The sequence below is a fragment of the Drosophila serrata genome, unplaced genomic scaffold (genome assembly GCF_035046125.1).
Source record: "Drosophila serrata isolate PLE 108 unplaced genomic scaffold, ASM3504612v1 contig_276, whole genome shotgun sequence".
In the NCBI taxonomy this organism is placed as follows: domain Eukaryota; kingdom Metazoa; phylum Arthropoda; class Insecta; order Diptera; family Drosophilidae; genus Drosophila; species Drosophila serrata.
Window position 1 is genome coordinate 6,984,906 of NW_028257174.1, and position 12,184 is coordinate 6,997,089.

At 41.8% G+C, this 12,184-nt stretch overlaps 3 protein-coding genes across 6 annotated transcripts; 2 read left to right on the forward strand and 1 right to left on the reverse strand.

The window, feature by feature from the left end:
* Positions 1-73: 73 nt before the first annotated feature.
* Positions 74-7,039, forward strand: LOC110181478 (acid phosphatase type 7). 3 transcript variants are annotated; one of them, XM_020949227.2, is made up of 6 exons: positions 74-1,194; positions 2,730-2,926; positions 3,118-3,464; positions 3,530-5,161; positions 5,514-5,857; positions 5,927-7,039. In XM_020949227.2, exons 1-4 carry the CDS (start codon positions 1,029-1,031, stop codon positions 4,221-4,223), a joined length of 1,404 nt encoding a protein of 467 aa, XP_020804886.2. In that variant the 5' UTR covers positions 74-1,028; the 3' UTR covers positions 4,224-5,161; positions 5,514-5,857; positions 5,927-7,039. The 3 variants fall into 3 exon arrangements, with proteins under 3 accessions (XP_020804886.2, XP_020804889.2, XP_086691987.1); XM_086835861.1 differs by lacking the exon at positions 74-1,194 and adding an exon at positions 2,255-2,422; XM_020949230.2 differs by lacking the exons at positions 2,730-2,926; positions 3,118-3,464 and having other exon boundaries at positions 4,998-5,161.
* A 220-nt stretch (positions 7,040-7,259) lies between these two features.
* LOC147643275 (acid phosphatase type 7-like) lies at positions 7,260-8,786 on the forward strand. Its single transcript, XM_086835862.1, has 3 exons — positions 7,260-7,770; positions 7,836-8,397; positions 8,471-8,786. Exons 1-3 carry the CDS (start codon positions 7,277-7,279, stop codon positions 8,609-8,611), a joined length of 1,197 nt encoding a protein of 398 aa, XP_086691988.1. The 5' UTR covers positions 7,260-7,276; the 3' UTR covers positions 8,612-8,786.
* LOC110181479 (uncharacterized) lies at positions 8,671-9,905 on the reverse strand. 2 transcript variants are annotated; one of them, XM_086835863.1, is made up of 3 exons: positions 9,787-9,905; positions 9,302-9,653; positions 8,671-9,213 (listed from the first exon to the last, which is right to left on the reverse strand). In XM_086835863.1, exons 1-3 carry the CDS (start codon positions 9,796-9,798, stop codon positions 8,819-8,821), a joined length of 759 nt encoding a protein of 252 aa, XP_086691989.1. In that variant the 5' UTR covers positions 9,799-9,905; the 3' UTR covers positions 8,671-8,818. The 2 variants fall into 2 exon arrangements, with proteins under 2 accessions (XP_086691989.1, XP_020804891.1); XM_020949232.2 differs by having other exon boundaries at positions 9,308-9,653; positions 9,787-9,895.
* Positions 9,906-12,184: the final 2,279 nt, after the last annotated feature.

A 12,184-nucleotide genomic window follows, 5' to 3' on the forward strand; every position in this document is an offset into this window, starting at 1 on the left:
ATCTTAGACAGAAACAAAAATTTTTATATTTTTTTTCAAAATTTTATAAGAGGTAACATCGTCAAAATTTTCATAAAATTTCAATTTTTTTATTTGTTGAACTAAGAATGCAGATTAATTAACCTAATAAAAACTAACATAGAACAGCTTTCCGAATTAAAATTAATGTTTTTTTGGCTTAGTTATGAGTTTTTTTAACGTTCATCAGTCCATAAAATTATTATATTATATTAAGATTTCTAGGAATATTTTTCTAAAGAGTGGCAGTGTTTTCCAAAAATCATATTTAATCCGATTCGTTTTAAAATCCTTATTTTATAATAAGAATATAATAAGAAAACATTTTTTTATTTAATTTTATTCAATTTTTGAAAAATTTTAAAAAGCTTACATTATTAAAATTTTCAAAAATTTACAATATTTTCTTTTTGAATTTTAAATTTAGTATTTATAATATTTAATATTATTATTAATTCATTTAAATATTATTAAATAATAAAATCTTAAACCCAAAACTTTCTGACTTAAAATGTATGCTTTTTTGGTGAAGTATAATTGCCAACAACCAAAAAATTTATTTTTCCGTTCTTTCTTTAAGTAATCGCTAGTTTTTGTATTATTATTATTATTTTGATTAATAAAGTTTCAATTTCATATCCTAAGTTATGTTTCTTATTTATAAATAAAGCAAAATAGCTTAATTTCTTTCCTAGTGATAAGAGAAATACAAAAATCCCGCCCCACTTATCGATATTTCTATCAGTGTGGCTGCCTTCCATCGATAATTTGCGGCTTTTTCTTTGCGCCCCAACCAAAGTCACACTAATCTCCCATGTTTGTTTTGTTGTTGTGGCTCTATATAAATTGCTGGATAATTCCATTTTTGTGCTCATTTTGTACTGTTGTTCCCGCTCCCGGATCAAATTTATATTGTCCACGACGCAGTTGTGTGATTTGGCAATGTTTTAAACAGTGTGATTCCAAACTCCAATCAAGAAATATAACAAAACAAAGAAGCGAAGCCCAAAATGCAGCGCCAGCAGAAGTTTTTCCTGCTGTCAACGCTGACGCTGCTCCTTGCTGGTGCAGCAGCGGGACTGGCACAGGCCACGGAGGCGAAGGAGGAGCAAGCAGACGAGGTGGCGGGCAACATTGTTCACTATCAGCCGGAGCAAGTGCATCTGGCCTTTGGAGGTGAGTGAGAAACGCATTATATAAAGCGACCAGAGCGGCGCGAAAGGTGCAGTTAGTTTTAGTGTGTAGTTGTTGTTTTTGCTTGTTTTTCTTTTTTTGCATTTGGCAACCCCCTCGGTGATCGTTTGCTGAGAGTGCGCAATTCCCGTGGGTTTATTATTATTATTATCGGGTGATATCTTCTTGTTTATAAAACGAGATCCCTGCCAGAAACCGGGTCTGTTAAGTACAATATTTATTATTATTATTAAATATCTAACTGTCGTGGCTGTTATCTGGAAATTACTTAAAATATACAATTTCTTAACACTAGAAGGCACTTTCTCGATAAGATATATACTTTCTTAATACTAGAAAGCCTTTTTTCGATAAGAAATCTGAATTAGTAGGTTCTTATCTTTTAGAAAAATCTAAGAGGCACCCTGTAGTTGGATTTTCTTTGTTTTTTCGATTAGGAATCGTTAAATTTTGAAGCCTTAACGTAATTTATAACGTTAAACAAGTTTCATACATACCTGCAGAAAGCTGGAAAAGTACAATTCTAAGAGTATAGTTGGGGTGATAAACTAAGTTAACATATAATAATAATAGTTTCCTAAGTATTGAAATCTCTTAAGCTATTAAACAGTAAAGTAAATAACTAAATACTGCTTATTTACCCCTGAACTTGCTTAATTTGTCGATTGATAAGTAAAGTTAGCTCGCCAGCATAAATATTTGGCTCTTGAAGTGCAGTGCCCTCTCCTCTAATCAGGGGACTCCCCCTAAAATCGCGTTCATAACGTTAAACAGCAAATACCGATGCATAAGAAAGACAGAACTCGTGCCCGTATCAAAACCCGAACCCAATCCCAGACTTTGCCAACCCCATGCGGGGGGCCTAAGTCGTTATCGCGAAGGGCACAAGGAACAACAATCCAAACGTCATCCGAGCGCAGTCATCGGGCTTTGTTGTGCTCCAGTTTGTCAGGGGGAATGCGATAAGAAAACAATAACAAAAGAGCCCCTTTTTCTAAGTTAGCTAAAAACAATAGAAACTAATCAGCAAATTATAGCATCCAGTAGCAGTTGGTCTTGATTCCAATAACTTCACGGCCCCTGCTCTCGTTTCTGATGACAAAGAATCGATATTATTGACAATTTACCAATCGCTAAATTATTTAAATTTATTTAACTTGTGGCAGTTAATGGAAATGTGTTTTTCCTTTAAAATTAAATTAAATTTGAAGTAATTATTAAATTTGTATATTAAATTATTAAATAAATCGAACTTTTTTAAAGCTTTCTACTTATTTGCCAAGCAAAACTATTACTGTTTGCCTATTAAAACTAGATTAAAGGTGAAAATGTTATCAAATTGTTGTATTTTCTGAATTTAAAACGAAAACAGAGCCGCCTGTTGTTTGTTTAAACTTTTCATTCAATCTTTTTGGCCCAACAAAATTGCTCAAGTTTGTTTTTCTTTTTTTTTTCGCTTTCCCCCCGCTTTCGTCCTGTTCCGATCTCTCCGCTCCGCTTAATGCTCCGGACTTCAGAGCGCACCGCTAGCGAGATAGTCGTCACCTGGTCGACGCGCAGTCTACCGCCGGACCCGGAGGTGGGGGCATCCAGTGTTGTGGAGTATGGCCGTATGGTTGCCGGACAGGCTCCTCGGTTCACCCAGCATGCCCGTGGCACGGCCACCAAGTTCGTGGACGGCGGTCGCAAGCAGGCCACGCAGTACATTCACCGGGTATGCGAGAGCAGAGGATCAAGTGTGTGAGGATAGGGAGTGCCATCTATGGAGACTGAATGGGAATTCCATAAGCCCATAAGCTCCATGGATTGCAAAGATCCTTCTCTCATTAACCACTGCACACTTGACCCTTCACTCCTATTGAGTATGGACAAACAGACACTCATGGTAGGTTTCCCTCCGCTTAGGTGACGCTTAGCGGCCTGGAGGCGAACGCCACGTACATGTATCACTGCGGCAGTGCCGTCGGTTGGTCGGCAATCTTCCAGTTTCGTACCGTGCCCACCGGCTCGGCTGACTGGTCACCGTCGGTAGCCATCTTCGGGGATATGGGTAACGAGAATGCCCAGTCTCTGGCTCGATTGCAACAGGAGACGCAACGTGGCATGTACGATGCCATCATACATGTGGGTGACTTTGCCTATGACATGAACACAGAGAATGCACGCGTGGGAGATGAGTTTATGCGACAGATCGAGACGGTAGCCGCCTATCTGCCCTACATGGTGGTGCCGGGCAACCACGAGGAGAAGTTGTGAGTAGAGGAGATGAGGAGAAGTAGGCAGGAGTGAGAGAGACTAACCTAGAGGTGTGTTACAGCAACTTTTCAAACTATCGCGCTCGGTTTAGCATGCCAGGTGGCACAGAGAACATGTTCTACAGCTTCGACCTGGGACCTGTACACTTTGTGGGCATCAGCACAGAGGTCTACTACTTCCTCAACTATGGCGTCAAGTCGCTGGTATTTCAGTTCGAGTGGCTGCGCCAGGATCTGGCCAAGGCAAATTTACCCGAGAATCGGGCGGAACGTCCGTGGATTATAATCTATGGCCACCGTCCCATGTACTGCAGCAATGAGAATGACAACGACTGCACCCATTCGGAGACACTAACCCGCGTGGGCTGGCCCTTTGTCCACATGTTTGGACTGGAGCCGTTGCTCTACGAATTCGGCGTGGATGTGGCCATTTGGGCGCACGAGCACTCGTATGAGCGGCTGTGGCCCATCTACGACTATGAGGTGCGCAATGGAACATTGAAAGATTCGCCGTACGAGGATCCCCGTGCTCCGGTGCACATTGTCACCGGCTCCGCTGGCTGCAAAGAGGGACGGGAGCCATTCAAGGGCAAGATACCCGAGTGGAGTGCCTTCCACAGCCAGGATTATGGTTATACACGGTTCAAGGCGCACAATCGCACCCATTTGCACTTTGAACAGGTGTCCGATGATCAGGATGGTGCCGTCATCGATGATTTTTGGCTGGTCAAGTCCAAGCACGGAAGCTACGAATAGAACTGAGGAACCTGAAACGAAACCAAACCAAACCAAGCTAAAGGAGTCTCCAGGCAGCACACAACAACACACAAGCACCAATAGAAACTGTGGCAGTATTAGAAGCGCGCACATTCGATTCTAGACCTGATTTAATCACAAACTACATATTTAGGATTCTAGGGATGTCAGACAATTGGGATTGGGTCGAACTTTTAAAGAATATTCGTATATATCTAGTAATGCTACCCCTACGCGTGATCCATAAGTACACATTCCTTAAGCGAATATCACAAACAAAGATCAGCCAGAATGAAATCAACTTTAACTTAGCGAAGCATTTAAGAGAGCATTTAGTGTATGGTCTCCAAACCTGCACTTGGCCCAATTTAAATAATAATTAATAAGTATTGGGAAAACCATGTGTACATTTAAAATACTTAAAACACAAACATACCTTTATTTTACTTAAGTTTTTAACATTTGAAATGTAACTTCAGTGCTTTTTCTTGCCTGAAATTCCTTAATGGTTTTAATTTTTGGAGTTTTTGGGTACTTTTACATATATTTATAGTCCTGGGAAACCGCCTATATGCTGATTACCTGTTGTCCCAAATAAACTGCTTAAACACAGCTACAAAATGTGTATGCTATGGGTTAAGTTATTAAATTCATAATTAATAATATTTCTATGTTATATATATCTAGTTATAAATAGCTTAAATGTATACCATCGCTTAATTGTGAGTACCATACGTGGTCAGGTTCGTAGTTAATCAGTGTGTGCTCCTGCAGAGACCGTGCTCGACATTGTCGTCACCTGGAATACTCGTGATAATACCAATGAATCGATCTGTGAGTTCGGCATCAATGGACTGAATCAAAGGGCCAAGGCAGCACAGATGCCCACGAAATTCGTGGACGGAGGACCCAAGAAGGCCACCCAGTACATTCATCGTGTGAGTAGCTTTGTCTTCCATGAACAAAACAACACATTTGAATCACAGCTATGGTTGCAAATGATTTAAAATTATTCAAAATGAATGATTTTAAATTATTAAAAAATGTTTTTTAACGGTTTAAAGGATTTACAACATTTCAAAATGATTCAAAGCAATATAGAGTGAATCAGAAACACTTTAAATTACTCAAAACCATTCAAAATGATTCACAATGATTCAATTTGTAACAAAGGCTGTGATTTTACGCCAGGTTATGGTTCGGATTACTTCACTTTACATCCCACACACTCCCAATCCCAGTCCCTGGTGCCCAAGTCCAACATAATCCCAACTCTTTATACGATCCCAGGTGACGTTGTCCCGGCTGCAGCCCAACAGCACTTACTTCTACCATTGCGGCAGCGATCTAGGATGGTCGGCCACGTACTGGTTCCGTACCCACTTCGATCACAGCGACTGGTCACCCTCGCTGGCCATCTACGGTGACATGGGCGTAGTGAATGCCGTCTCGCTGCCTGCACTGCAACGCGAGACGCAACGTGGCCAGTATGATGCCATCATCCATGTGGGTGACTTTGCGTACGACATGGAGAAGGAGAACGGCGAGGTGGGTGACGAGTTCATGCGCCAGGTGGAGACCATTGCTGCCTATGTGCCGTACATGGTGTGCGTGGGCAACCACGAGGAGAAGTAGTAAGTGTGTGTGGCCCAGGCACCAGGCCCAGGAGAATTAGAAATTCCCTAATCCTGCCGTTTCCACAGCAACTTCTCGCACTACATCAATCGGTTCAGCATGCCGGGTGGCAGGGACAACATGTTCTACAGCTTCGACATGGGACCAGTGCACTTCATCGGCTTCAGCACTGAGTTCTACTACTTCACTCAGTTCGGAATCAAGCAGATTGTGGCGCAATACGACTGGCTGGAGCAGGACCTGATCGAGGCCAACAGACCTGAGAATCGGCGGAAGCGTCCCTGGATCATCACGTTCGGACACCGGCCAATGTACTGTAGCAATGATAATGGCGATGATTGCGCTAACCATGAGACCATTGTGCGCAAGGGCCTGCCCATGCTGGACATGTTCGGACTGGAGCCGCTGTTCTATCAGTATGGCGTGGACGTGGAGCTGTGGGCACACGAGCACTGCTACGAACGGATGTGGCCCATGTATAACTACACTGTGTATAATGGCTCACTTGCAGAACCGTATGTGAATCCTGGTGCCCCAATTCATATCATTTCGGGTGCTGCCGGAAATCATGAAGGACGAGAGCCGTTCTTTAAGCACATGCCACCATGGAGTGCTTTTCATAGCCAGGACTTTGGTTACCTTCGCTTGAAGGCCCATAATGTCAGTCACCTGTACTTTGAGCAGGTGTCCGATGACAAGAAGGGCGCAGTGATTGATAGCTTCTGGGTGATCAAGGACAAGCACGGTCCATACAACGCCTGATCTCAGAGGACAAAGAGGACACATTGTGATATTTACCACAACACTGACACTATGATGTAGTATTTCCATTCCTATCAACTGTATTAGGAAGTACTTATAGCTAAAACTATATATATCTTTATGTTTACAGGAAATGTCAAGGAAATTACTGTTTGATATATATTTTTGACAACATTTTTATACATTAACAATCCCTAGCAATTTCTGCGGCATTCCTGTGCATATTTTTGATCGAAATACGTTTATATTATTATGGAAATATTTATCGAAATACCTTTTCCTTTATTGAAAATTTATTTTTGATGAAAACAAGTTTTTGTTATCAATATACGTACATATATCATATAATTTTATTTTATCGAAATGTATCCCCAAAACACACAGAAATCACAATAAACCTCTGTTAAGCTAAAAAAAAATATATGTATTTTCTTCAGTTTATTTGATGGTGATGTCTAAATCTAAGGAAAACTTCTAATATTATATTATATAGAACTCTGTATCACATCTAAAATATCCTATATATAAAAAGTTTTTCAATATTATCGTTAAATGTTCAAAAATAATATTAGAAAATTAAATAACTCACAAAAAACTCAATCAAACTAAACTCTAAACCCTTCTACAAATCCTTTACAGATAACCTTCAGGACATAATGGTCACCTGGTCCACTCGCGGCTCCCCCAATGCCTCGGTGGTGAACTTTGCCCGGAACTATGCCACCGACAAGCTGACCACAGTGAATGGTACCTGGCAACGCTTCGTGGACGGTGGCAAAAAGAAGCGCACCCAATACATTCACAACGTGGAGCTGAAGGGTCTCCAGCCGGACACCCGATATGAATATACCTGCGGCAGTCCACTCGGCTGGTCGCCGGTCTTCCACTTCAAGACACCTCCAGCCGGTGAGCAATGGTCACCTTCATTGGCCATCTACGGAGACATGGGTAACGAGAATGCCCAGTCAATGGGTCGACTACAGCAGGACACGGAGCGGGGCATGTACGATGCCATCATCCATGTGGGTGACTTTGCCTACGACATGGACACGAAAAACGCAGCTGTGGGTGATGCCTTTATGCGCCAGATCGAATCGGTGGCCGCCTATGTCCCCTACATGGTCTGTCCGGGCAATCACGAGGAGAAGTAGTAAGTAGAAATGAGTTAAAGTTGTGGCCATTGGACACTTTTCTCTAACTGTGTACTTTCCTTAGCAACTTCTCCAATTATCGCGCCCGCTTCAACATGCCTGGTGATACGGATAGCCTGTGGTACAGCTTCAACCTGGGACCCGTGCACTTCGTCTCCTTCTCCACGGAAGTCTACTACTTCCTCAGCTACGGTGTTAAGCTCCTAACCAAGCAGTTCGAGTGGCTGGAACGGGACTTGGCCGAGGCTAATTTGCCTGAGAATCGAGCCAAGCGCCCATGGATCATCACGTTTGGCCATCGACCGATGTACTGCAGCGACGACAAGGAGTACGATTGTAATGCCCAACTGGAGACGTACATACGACAGGGTCTGCCCATGCTAAAGTGGTTCGGCTTGGAGGATTTGTTCTATAAGCATGGCGTGGACGTGGAATTCTTTGCCCATGAGCACTTTTACACTCGCCTGTGGCCTATTTACAACTTTAAGGTGTATAATGGCAGCGCGGAGGCACCCTATACCAATCCCAAGGCACCGATACAGATCATCACAGGCTCCGCTGGCTGCAACGAAGAGCGTGAACCCTTCTCCCATGATTTGCCCGTTTGGAATGCCTTTCACAGCAATGTAGGTTTAACTTTTAAGGAGGATTATTACCTTGAGACATTGAAACTATATCTGACTGTCTTATCTTTTGCAGGACTATGGTTACACTCGCCTAAAGGCCCACAATGGCACCCATCTGCACTTTGAGCAGGTTTCCGATGACCAAGACGGTGCCATCGTCGACTCCTTCTGGGTGATCAAGGATAAGCACGGTGCGTACCCGCCACAACAGTGATATTACACATTCTCCATCCGTCCCTTAATCTGACTTTACTTAAATACGACACTTGTGCCTTACTCTCTTAATTTGAATTTGATTCTTTTTTTTTGTGTTTTATAGCATCTTTAAATAAAAAATTAAGTTAGAAAAAATATCGAAGAAAAAAAAAAATAAATTCCACTAGCTTAAATGTTGAACGTTTGGGGTGATTTGGATCCTTGCCTAGTAGACGGTGCCGGAGATGCCGGATCCATAGTTATAACCGGATCCAATGGGTGGCACACCACCGAGGGCTCCCAATCCGCCACCGACCACACTGTTGCCGTAGTTGCTCGTGTAATAGCTGGAGGGATAGCCACCAGCTCCAAACCGGGTGTTATAGTATGGGTACCCAGTTCCACCGGCTCCAACACCCAACCGACTGTTGTAGTAGGACAAAGCATAGGGGTTCGAGTTGTAAGAGCCTCCATAGCCTCCGCCAAGAGCGGACCCATAGCCTCCAAGAGCGGAACCATAACCGCCGAGAGCGGAGCCATAGCCTCCACCAAGAGCCGATCCATAGCCTCCGAGAGTGGAGCCATAACCACCATAGCCGCCATAACCAGCCACCGCACCATCTGTCAGGAGAAGAGAATAGGGATAGCCATGAGTCTCAGTGTTCGGATTAATCTCTTTCTCTGTCACTCAATCCTCGCCAGCGCTCACCCTCACCTAATCCAGCCAGAGATCGAGAGCCATAGGGGTTGTAGTAGCTATCCACTCCAACGCCACTGCCATAGGCTCCTCCATAGCCAGCGCCTAGAGCGGAACCGTAGCCGCCATAGCCTCCAGCTCCTCCATAGCCACCTGCTCCTGCATAGCCACCGTATCCACCAACATAGCGCTTCTCCTGCTTCTTCTCCTGCAGCGGTGCATAGCTGCTGGCGGCGCCCACCTGATCCTGTTCGACAGCAGCCACCGCCACGGATGACTGATCGGAGGCTAGGGCCACCTGCTCCTGATCGGGCACATCCTCAGCCAGGACACTCAGCACTAAGCTGGTCGCCAACAGGATGAACTATGCGCCGGATGAAAATAGTTAAATATTTTAACTAACACTTTTTTATATTAAAAAAAATAGATATATCACATCCATGGTTTAATCCAGGCCTCTGGTTTATCTTTTTTTATAATATCCATAAGATCCTTACAAAGCACTTCATGTTGTGGTCGCCTGTTTGTGGTTTCAACTTTACGCTGCTGGGCTTGCTCCTCCTCTGAGACTCTGTTGCGCACGCGCGGCTCGACACTTGTCTAATGATTCCATTGCCAGCCACTCCACTTGCTTTTATACCCACCGATGCCGGCAAGAGAGTGAAAGAGAGAGAGAGAGACAGCGAGAGTCAGAGAAGAGAGATAGAGGGAGTCAGAGTCAGCGTCAGAGAAGAGAGAGACAGACAGAGCAAATAGAAAGAGAGCTTGGAAGTTAGAGACCATCAGGCAGCAGCTTCATCCACGGATGACACATGCCACGAGCCATGAGCTCTTGCAGTAATTGCCAGAAAAGCTTCTAAGTAGGAGGGATACTGGTTAACTTTTACTTAAAATTAATTAAATTATATATTATTGTTATTACTATTAAATAATGTATATTGTATTTAATTTACCTTATTATATTATAATTACAGTGATGTTAAATAGAAAACGAATGTTACTCTAATGCAAAATTATATACTATTAAATATATTAATAATTTTTGTATGCATCCCCTAAACTATTGTAAAATAAATATTTAAATACCTCTGATTAAAAATCTATTAAAATTTTATATATTAAGGATATAAATAATTATGTAAAATTCATTTGACATGCTTTTTTCGACAAAGATTTATAAAAAGCTCTAAAATATTTCACAGATCTGAACCCCAATTAATATAAATTTATTATGTATATTTAATATATATATTATTTATATTTAAAATATTTACATAAACATAACTAAATCCTTAATATTTATATCAAGTCCTGAAACCCATATAAATCCTATAGATGCAAAATCCCTTTAATCTATATTCAATTATATGCAATATGGTATACCGGAGGAGGTGTGACTCCCCTGGTCTGTCCGTCACACATCATTATCAATATTCCCACGATCTGGGGATCAATTATAGACCGCAGCCCGGTACAGTAAAAACAATAACAATGATGACAAATGCTAATTGAATCATTAACTTGACCCTGAGGCAACTAATTGGTCAACATAAAACATCAAATGGCCAAGTGCAGTGCTTTAAATGTTAGTTCACCGATTTCAGTTAGATAAATATATATTGAGGCTAAGTAGCAGTACGTGAGTCACAAGGTTTCAGTGCTGGGTTTTCACTTTCCTAGCCTTATTTTTTCGCTACCCAAAGAGAAATCCAAGCGGATCTATGTAGATGTAGAAATCTGTTTGATTTTTTCGGGTTCCAAAACAAAGGCGCCAACTGTCCGCCAGTTTGGCCTGCTTAGGGGGTAGGTGGGTGGTGGTGGTGCCTCCACTTAGAGAGTGGATTCTGCAATCCAAGCAACCACTCACCCACTCACCATGGTTGACATATTTCCAGAGACACATAACGGACCCACAAAAAAGATATAGCATACACTTGCCAAAAGGTTCTCGGTGAGGAAAGTCTTTTAAGCTTAAGTTTTTATTATTATCAAGAGTAAGAAAAAGAGGGCTTAAATTAAGGTGCAAATTTGGGAACCTTTTTTTCGAAATTAAAATATATAATATGCTTATATTAAGGGGCACATATTTTCTTAATAAAATTCAAAGGTTATTCAAAAAATTCAAAATAAAACCCTAGAATATTGAATTAACTAATACAATTTAAATTAATTGATTATAATTATGAAGTTATGGCACAAATTACAAAGTCCTGAAGTGTTTAAAGGTAGAAATTCCATTTAGCAGTTGCAGATATTGTATCTTAAAGTACGTTTGGCAATAGACATCCCATAGGTTGATGTCTATAGTTGTTGCCATCGATCTCTGGTGCTTCCCCCCTTCCTTATACATATATGAGTACACTATACACTATATATATATATGAGTGGGGCCACATTGTGTTCGGGCAGGGCATGTGAAAAGTGTTAACTGAGTGGGATCTACGGCTGAGGCAACGGTAGCGATGACATGACTTGGCCATGGCTGTGCTTTGGCGATGGCCTGGGAGATTTTTTTTTTTTGGCCCACTGAGACAATGATTCTTTAATGCCGAGGCCTAAAAGCCCATTACACACGAGCCACAGCGAGTGAATCTCTGCGTAACCTCCAAGGCGAAAGTAAAGGCAACCTACATGGCGTATACGTGATATTCAAATGTGTCAAATATTACGTATACGCACTGTATGTTGTTTAATCTAATGATTTCGAAATTTCGTTGTTTTACGTATTTCCTATTAAAAAAATATATATATATTATAAGCTTGTCTGTGGAGATAACACCTATATTTTTTCCACGGTGCTCTTTTGGAAGGGAAGAGGCCTGACTTGTAGACTCTGTTTTCATCTTGGGGCGTTGTTCTAATTTGCAAAAACCAAATCACGCTCTGACATTACAA

Excerpts from the sequence above, each read along its gene's own strand:
- LOC110181479 (XM_086835863.1), bottom strand. Across the intron at positions 9,214-9,301 it reads TCTGGCTGGATTAGGTGAGG|ATGGTGCGGTGGCTGGTTAT; the intron begins GTGAGCGCTGGC and ends TTCTCCTGACAG.
- LOC110181478 (XM_020949227.2), top strand. The coding sequence starts at position 1,029 with ATGCAGCGCCAGCAGAAGTTTTTCCTGCTGTCAACGCTGACGCTGCTC. Across the intron at positions 1,195-2,729 it reads AGTGCATCTGGCCTTTGGAG|AGCGCACCGCTAGCGAGATA; the intron begins GTGAGTGAGAAA and ends TCCGGACTTCAG. Across the intron at positions 2,927-3,117 it reads CCACGCAGTACATTCACCGG|GTGACGCTTAGCGGCCTGGA; the intron begins GTATGCGAGAGC and ends CCCTCCGCTTAG.
- LOC147643275 (XM_086835862.1), top strand. The coding sequence starts at position 7,277 with ATGGTCACCTGGTCCACTCGCGGCTCCCCCAATGCCTCGGTGGTGAAC. Across the intron at positions 7,771-7,835 it reads GGCAATCACGAGGAGAAGTA|CAACTTCTCCAATTATCGCG; the intron begins GTAAGTAGAAAT and ends TACTTTCCTTAG. Across the intron at positions 8,398-8,470 it reads GGAATGCCTTTCACAGCAAT|GACTATGGTTACACTCGCCT; the intron begins GTAGGTTTAACT and ends TATCTTTTGCAG.